The sequence below is a fragment of the Lolium perenne genome, chromosome 3 (assembly GCF_019359855.2).
Source record: "Lolium perenne isolate Kyuss_39 chromosome 3, Kyuss_2.0, whole genome shotgun sequence".
NCBI classification, from domain to species: domain Eukaryota; kingdom Viridiplantae; phylum Streptophyta; class Magnoliopsida; order Poales; family Poaceae; genus Lolium; species Lolium perenne.
The window spans coordinates 344,479,071-344,487,497 of record NC_067246.2 but is presented as its reverse complement, the minus strand read 5'-3'; the positions used below and the strand labels follow the sequence as shown (position 1 = coordinate 344,487,497).

The following is an 8,427-nucleotide window of genomic DNA, read 5'->3' as shown; positions in this document are numbered from 1 at the left end:
TTTTTACCTGAAAGTCAGAGTTGATGGAGACCGTTGACCTCCAATTCACACAGCGCTAGTAAACTACACAATTAGTATGCTTAGCAAAGCTCATTCATTGTCTAGATGAAAATGTATCAGGTTCCAGTGCCTTTTATTTTTTGCTTCAAGAAGAATGAAGATGACGTCTTTGGTAGAAACTGATTGACGAAAATCTATTTGATGCATTAAACTAATCAAATTTATAGTATCCTGTGAACTTAACTATATCACACGCATAGAGAGATAGGGAGAGTGAATGAGTATATAACTATATATCCAAAGAAAAATTGTAATGTCACACGTTTCATTTCAACAAGAATGGCATTTGCATAGGGATCATAAAAGGTAAGGTAAATGAAACTTTAATATTGAACTGAAGCATTGCACTCATACTTTTTCCGAAATGATGTAATACATAGTGGAATATGGCAGTAGAGAGTAGAGACCCCAAACTTGAACTAATAGTGGACTCTGCCATTAGTGTGGTTCCCTTTCTAATTTTAAATGTTACTATTTGTGTTTAAGTTGACCGGAAAAGCTATTTTGAATATGTTGTGCACTTACATGTCAAAAGTCCGGAAAAGCTATTTTGAATATGTTGTGCACTTATATGTCAAAAGTCCAAGAATGAGCTTTGATGATGTTGGAGTTGCAACTAGAGCAGCTATGTTTTTCTCTTTTGGTTCGCTAGGTGGATCAGGTCCATCGTATTATACTGTGATGTTTCCTGTTTCATCTTGATAATTTGTCTAGCTTGCTGATGGTTTGATAAATTCTTGACCAATGGGGCATATAGGATGGCATCTCTATTGCTGGATTATTTAAGATAACTTAGTACTGAGAGATCTACTCTCAGTCTGGCCTTTTCCTGTTTTTTTTGGGTCGGAGATGATAAGGCTCAAAGCTAGGGCATCATGTTGCATCTTGTTAAACTAAACATGTTGCAGATGTATTATACAAACATAATTTCGTATTGTTGTCCTCCTGAAAAACATGTGTAGCTTTACTATGTGCGTTCTTTGATATACTCCCTCCGTCCATAAATAAGTGTACACGTGGGTTTTCCAAGACAAATTATGAAGTGGTGTAAAAAATGCATTGGAAAGATGCATCTCTCATCTTTAATTATTTCACCCCCAATGAGCTAAGTGCATGTAGAAAACAAGGAGAACATATACTCAATATTATTGGGTTTGATTTCCGTTGCTACTCAAGCACGCCGGTGCTAGCACATTACGTGACTATCGGCCGATCAGCCTCATACACCTTGTGGCCAAGCTCTTCGCCCAAGTCCTCGCCTTACGCCTCGCCCCCAAGCTTGACAAGCTGGTCAGCCCCATCCAGAACGCGTTCATCGCCGCCCCATCCAGAACGCGTTCATCGCCGGTCGAAGCCTCCACGACAACTTCGTCCTAGTTCGCCAGAGCGCTCGCCTGCTGCACCAACTGAGGAGCCCACGCCTGCTGATCAAGCTTGACCTGGCCCGTGCCTTCGACTCCCTGTCATGGCCCTTCCTCTTCGAGGCGCTTCGACAATATGGCTTCGGTGACCGTTTCTTGGAGTGGCTGGCCGTGCTCCTGGCCTCGGCCAACACCAGTCATGATCAACGGAGACCCAGGCCCGCCAATCTGGCACCGCCGCGGCTTACGCCACGGAGACCCGCTGTCCCCACAGCTGTTCGTCCTCGCCGTCGACACCCTCGGATGGCTATTCTGCCGCGCCATCGAGCTTGGAGTGCTACGTCGGCTACACCCACGCCGTGTGCTACCGTCGATATCGCTCTACGCTGACGATGTCATCCTGTTCTGCCACCCGCTTCGGGAGGAGATCGAGGACGTCAAAACTATGCTCGAGCTCTTTGGCCGCGCGTCGGGGCTGCGCGTCAATTACGGCAAGAGCACGGCCACCCTCATACGCTGCGCCTTGGAGGAAGCGGCGCCGGCCATTGCGCTGCTGGCCTGCCCTGTCGCCGAGCTGCCCATAACCTACCTAGGCATTCCGCTCACCATCCGCAAGCCCACGAGTGGACAACTGCAGCCGATGGTGGACAAGGTGGCAAGCAGGTTACCCACCTGGAAGGCCGGCCTCATGGGCAAGGCTGGCCGCCTCGCCATGGTGAAATCCGTCCTTGGTGCGATCTCATTTCACCAGCTGCTTGTCCTGGCTCCATCCAAGAAGATCCTCAAGCTCATCGTCAAGATTGAGCGAGGCTTTCTCTGGTTGGGACGCGCGGCCGCCAACGGCAGGCACTGCCATGTCAATTGGCAGCGCGTTGCCCGCCCCATCGCCTACGGTGGCCTGGGTGTCCACGACCTGGAAAGAACCAGCCTGTCCTTGCGCTTACGCTGGCTTTGGCTGAGCAGAACGGACAACCGGCGCGCCTGGCATGGCCTGGAGCTCCAATTCTCCGACCAAGAACAGGCCCTGTTCTTCGCTTCCACGACAATGATCCTCGGCAACGGCCGCGACGCCAAGTTATGGGACGATCGATGGATTGAGGGCCGCTCGGTTCGAGAGATTGCGCTGTCGCTCTCAAGTGCATACCAAAGAGGCGCCGCAAATCCCGCACCGTCGCTGATGGGCTGCAAGGAAATGCTTGGGTATCCAAGAGATCGGTGAATACCTGCTCCTTTGGCGAAGGATCGAGGGCACGATGCTCAGCCAAGAACCGGACCGACTCAACTGGAAGTGGACATCGCGAGTATATTCAGCCAAGTCCGCCTACATGGCCACATTCCACGGGTCCACGGCGTGCCCTGCGGCCAAGCACATCTGGCGCACCTGGGCGCCCCAGAAGGTCAAATTCTTCCTCTGGCTGGCCCTCCAAGATCGCTGCTGGACCGCGGAAAGGCTCGCACGACGAGGGCTGCAGCACCACCCTAGATGCCTGCTCTGCGACCAGCTGCCCGAGACCATGCATCATCTGCTGCTGGAGTGCCCGTTTGCCAAGCAAGTTTGGCATGAGGTGCTCTCGTGGCTTTGGATGACATGTAGGATCCCTAGCGCCGAGGATGCTTCGCTCTGTGACTGGATGGCAAAGGTCAAGCCAGCACTTCCAAAGCCGCTTTGGAAAGGGTTTGCATCAGCCTCCTTGCTCATACCATGGATGCTCTGGAAGCACAGAAATGACTGCGTGTTCGACAGGGCACAGCCATCGACGTGCACGCTGCTGGCCAACATCAGGGAAGAAGCTTCTCTTTGGGCAAGGGCCGGAGCTCTGGGGCTGAGGGCCGTCCTTCCAGCCAGTTGGGATGTGCACTAGGCAAACCATCCCCTACCTTGTATCACCGTCTCCTAGGAGACTTGTAATTACAACTCTTTCTTTTCAATGAAATGAAGCGCAAAGGTCCTTTGCGTTTTCTCGAAAAAAAAGAGAGAAGCAATTAAAATGCATTGGGAAGATAGGAGTACACTCTTTTGTGGACAAAGTTTAGAGCTAGATGTCCACTTATTTGAGGACGGAGGGAGTAGTACTGAACTAGGCCCTCTGATATGTTACTTTAAGGCAAAACCACCCTACGGATTCATTTTAGCTAAATTTGAACCTACCATCAGGTAAGTGCAGTAGACATTCAGCCATACAAGAGCAGTAGAGAGTCTAATACCGCTAGAGTAGGCATATGGTAGCCATCTTACCATAACTCATCTTAGTTATTTGGTTCAGTAGTTACATAATGATCAATTTACTGGCGTTTCCAGTATATGTATGCCTTATGATAACACAATACTATATGAAACATTGCAGAAGTGTATTTGTAATGTTATTATCAAGTGTTGCGGTTATTGGTGTGTCTTACTGGCTGAACTCCATATACATGTTCTTTTCATATTATAATATAATGTTGTGCAGATATTTTTCATTTTCGCACTTAAGTACTTACAAGTCTCTCGCATTGTTTCTACGGGCAGTCATCAAGCCTCAGTATCTTGACTACATTCCAAGAGCTGTCCAAGAAAATTTTGGGCAACTACTTGATGAGTAAGTTGGCACGGGACTGAAAACTAAGTTGTGCGTTGACTTTGAATTGAACCAGGTTATTGACCGAAATGTGGGAGATCTTTTGGATGGTGAGCTCCAGAGTTGTGCAATAGCATTTCTTGCTTCAAAAAGTGCAGAAATTTACATGTTTGACGAACCATCAAATTATATACTCCGTATCTTGTTGTTAAGCGGAGACTGAAGGTTGCATCTTTTGAATCTTCGACTAAAAGCTTTAAAAAATTCACCGACAAGCTCTTGATCTATGATGTCATATGCTCTGTGAAAAGTTACATCTCTAGCTTTTTTACGACAATAATAAACAGTAGGATTCGGGTGGTATTGTGGGAGATTTCACCCCTTGGGTTCTTGGCAAGTATTAAGGCATACCGTCACATAATATACAATACTAGTTTGCACACTTACTGATTGTTTGTTCATTTGTTATTGGTTTGCATAGCTGTTGAAGTGAGTACTGTAACAAAGCTATGCTCGGTTTTTCAGGCTTAGGTTTACTATATATGTTAATTACTCAATTGAAGTTACATTTAGTTTTACAAACTAAGGACCTTTACATCACAAGTGGTGTTCCCAGTTTTCTGAAATATCATTTCAATACTTGTATAGACTGTAGCTACATATGCATTTCCCAGATGGAGCTCACAATATCATCCATTTTCTTCTTTTCTAGCGCAAATAGTCTTCCTTGCCTTTTGCTATGCTCTATGTAAATTAATGTTGTTTAGTTGCTTTTAAGCAATGTTATGGATTGAAGCTTGTGTATACAAGGGTTGCACTTTTGGCCTGTGAAAATAAATTGTACCCTACCGAGTTAATCCCTCCTCTTTTGATGTTTGACATGTTAACAATGAGTTGTCCTTAACAATACAAGTAAGAATTGTGTGCTGCGGCATTCTTTTCTGAAGGAATATCCTATTTTTTGTTATCTTGTAGATCTTCAAAAGGAAGACCTTTTTGGCAAGGAATGATTGTTGAAGCTGGATATGTTCATAATCTTAGGCAAGATTTTAGCAGTACCTGTGCGATGGAGGTCCTAATTTTTATATTTAAGTATTTCTTTTGTGTGACCATTTTTATATGTGTATGCTTCATTTCACGCCACGTGTAGAGTAGTATTTACTGGTGTGGTTTTCAATTAATCTGTCGAACTGGGGGCAAGAAGTTTTGTCTCATCCATGGGCATTGAAAAAACTTGATCCTGTTCTAAATGATCTGGAAGCTGCTGGTCTGCATGGTATTGACTATTGAGGCATGACAAACCGATAGTATGGGCAGAATAATCATTTTGCAATTAATTGCAAGAAGTAATACTTAATTCAAGTCTTTTAAGCACACCTCACTTCTTCGTATCCACCTATGGCCTTCCAGGGAGCAGCATTACAACGGTAAACCATGGTCTCCCTGCCCCCAACTCCTCTGGATCCGCCATCCCTATTCATTTTTTGGTTCAAAAACATCTCTCTTATAGTGATGCTTCATGTTGGTTCAGGTTTGGACTTTCTTTGTGTTAGTGCTGAAAATTCCAATGAATTTTACCATATTCATCCAACCATGCATTATTTTTTAAACTGTATGAGATGTTTAGGAACAGTAATCATTCACTTGGGATTTGGTTAAACTCTTCCTCGAACATATTTCTCACAAGTCCAAAGTGGAGTTTTTTTCCATATTGTTTGTGATATGTTCGATTTGGCTAATTGCAGATTTTTTGTATGGTGCTAGGTGCTAGCTTGTACAAGGGGTGCGTGCATGTACCTACTTGTGTACTTTGACTAGCTTCTGGGTTTTCATGCATATATAGTTATAAGCACATACGCGAACATGGATGTACTTTCACAATGTCTTAATCTTGTCGCCATTGTTTTTTGTGCACCATTAATAAAGTAGAGAACAGTGGGTAGATGATTTTGCCAGGTTTTAAATTCACATGGAAGCAAAGCACTCTCTTGGATTGCTGAATGATTTGTAGTTGGTTCTAGCTAGCTTCAGGTTGTCATTTTTGTCGGCAAGCCTGTAGAAATGTGCATTGGCTGCAAAAGATTCATTGAGCTTGTGGATATTATTTACTGAATGTTAATTATTTGCATGTGCCATGTTGAATGCTGATCAACAACTACTATACATGCTCTCACGATTAGTAGCAAGCAGCAGTTGCAACTTGTAATAACTTGACTGTAATTGAGTCAGCAGTGTTGTATCCGGAACACTTACTATTGTTTGTAATAGTGTGCTCATTTTTATCCTGTTAAGTTAATTACTGGTGTAAAGAATGGCAAATTTAATTATGTTGATTTATTTCACTGGGCTTGATCAAGTATTTTGACCATTTTCTCATGCTGGTATATACGCACTAGATCTAAAGGTTGGGCGCTGATGGCCATGGTCAACCACTAGGTCTCCAAGATGGACGACATCATCATGATGTAGAGCATTTAGGTAAACTCACTAGTTCCTACAGTGGCTTGCTGGCTGTTGCATCTTAGGCATGTCCTGGTGCTTGCTGGATGCTGCTATTCTGCTGGCAGTGAACCTGGTTACTAGTGCCTAGTGATGTGGTTGTATAGTAGTGTCATTTGCTGCAATCTAATTTTCTTGGACTTGACGATCATGTGACGCTTAATTTTCTATGTATGTTGAGCATATGCCTGATATGATGGTTGTACAGTAATTATGTCTCGCTGATTGAGATTATAACATCAATTTTCAGTTCTACAACTGAGTTTGATGCAAAATACCAAGGTTGTAGTTTTTTTGCGAGCTGGTGACCGTTGTTATGCAAGTACTCATCAGCCAGAGCCCAGATGTATCCCTCCATCCATTTTGTTCTGGAATTTTCTGAAATCCTGTGTAAAAGGAGCTGCCTTTTACAAATGGCATGGTTCTGAATTGTTGACATTTACAATTCATGTTATTTGAAGCATCAATACGTCTTTTGGCATGGTAGCTATTCTGGATTAACACAAGTCCATGTTTTGTTGTGTACTTTCGTTGAATTTAGAATGCTTGTCCAATACTTGGGAATAATGAAATTAACATCAGTTCGTCTTGCTTGCTTCTAGGAATAAGTCTATAGATGTAGCAGGGTGCAAAAATGCTTTTGCTTTGCTCATATAGTTTACTTGCATAATCTACATGAGTGAGTTGGACTCTCATACTCATCATGTGTAAGTAATATGAAATCGCAAAAACTCATAATCATTATTTGTTGAACATTCCTTGTGCCCATCTTGGTGCTTGGTATGTCTTAATTATCTGTGTGCCGTTCAACCTGCTTTCTTTTGCCGTGGAGGTAACATTTCTTGAAACTGTTATCTTGCAGGTAATTGGCGAGCCGAGCCTTCCTTGGCTGACAGTGCAGGGCTGTACATGGAGCAAGCCCGGTTGTGGCGCTCGTGAAGGGGACGTGGATTCGGCCCTGGTGCGGCAGCAACGGGGAAGCAGAGCTGACGGGAGGGAGCCTTTCCTGTGGGATGGATCATGCTTTTCGGTGATGTTTGACTTGTTGGCTCTCTGCCAGCATGGTGCCAGTGGTTGTCGGATCTGGCTAGTCTTTATAGGGATAAGCTCGACTACTGGGATGACCAGGGAGTAGTGCAGCATGTATTTGAAATCCTGGTGTTTCCAAGTTGTTTTGTGTAGATCATTCCAAAAAATCTGAGACTAGTTAAGCATATCATGTACTGATGTTGTTATATTAGAATTGCTGGTATTATACTCCATCCGTCCTTGCCCTTGACAACAAGTAGCAAAGTTTGTGTAAATAATTTTTGAATTCAACCTGGTTCCCCGAATATATTTATCAGGCAAACATGGTCCGTAGCCTATGTGAATATTTGTGCAATATTTACAGGCCTGTGTACTAGCACCAGATTAGATGTGCGTATAAGTAGTAAAGCTGCACATGCATATGCAATATTCTAGATTTTCTTTATTATTTCTAGTTACGGTGGTGCTTGTATACTAGTCAGTGTAGTTGTGAAGGAAGAAAAAGGAAAAAAAGTTCTGTCCCTGTGAAAAAAATTTGATCTTGGCTGAAACGTGATTTACATATATACTACTCTCCATCTCTCCCGGTGTATTGGGCTCAGTAAAAGTTGCTAGATAATTCCGGGCGCAGCTCCTCTACAGCAGTGGTGTTACTGTACCAGTTTCATCGAACGGGTCTCCTGCCATTCATCGATCGGTGGACACCAGATTATAAAAATAATTCATGTGTTTAATTAAGGTGGTATGGAGGGGATATCACATATATCTTCCTGTTGGCGCCAAATGAATTGTGTGAGAAGTACAAACTAGCGCCAAAAAATAGAGCAGGATCATCTCCTGTAGATTGAGAATCACTTGGCTAAACAGCTGCATCGTAGGACATCTCTAGTTGTTCCTCCAAGTGACATGAAAACAATACG

General features: G+C 43.8%; 1 protein-coding gene and 1 long non-coding RNA gene across 2 annotated transcripts; both read left to right on the top strand.

Annotated features, from left to right (window-relative positions):
- The first annotated feature begins 2,674 nt into the window (after window positions 1-2,674).
- Window positions 2,675-3,283, top strand: LOC139838321 (uncharacterized). Its single transcript, XM_071827728.1, has one exon. The coding sequence runs from the start codon at window positions 2,675-2,677 to the stop codon at window positions 3,281-3,283; it is 609 nt and encodes a 202-aa protein (XP_071683829.1).
- A 642-nt stretch (window positions 3,284-3,925) lies between these two features.
- On the top strand, window positions 3,926-7,763 carry LOC139838666 (uncharacterized). Its single transcript, XR_011756480.1, has 3 exons — window positions 3,926-4,089; window positions 6,376-6,457; window positions 7,341-7,763. It is a non-coding gene; the product is annotated as an uncharacterized lncRNA (long non-coding RNA).
- The last annotated feature ends 664 nt before the right edge of the window (window positions 7,764-8,427 follow it).

What these genes read in the sequence shown, in the direction of transcription:
- LOC139838321 (XM_071827728.1), top strand. Translation starts at nt 2,675, where the DNA reads ATGCTCAGCCAAGAACCGGACCGACTCAACTGGAAGTGGACATCGCGA.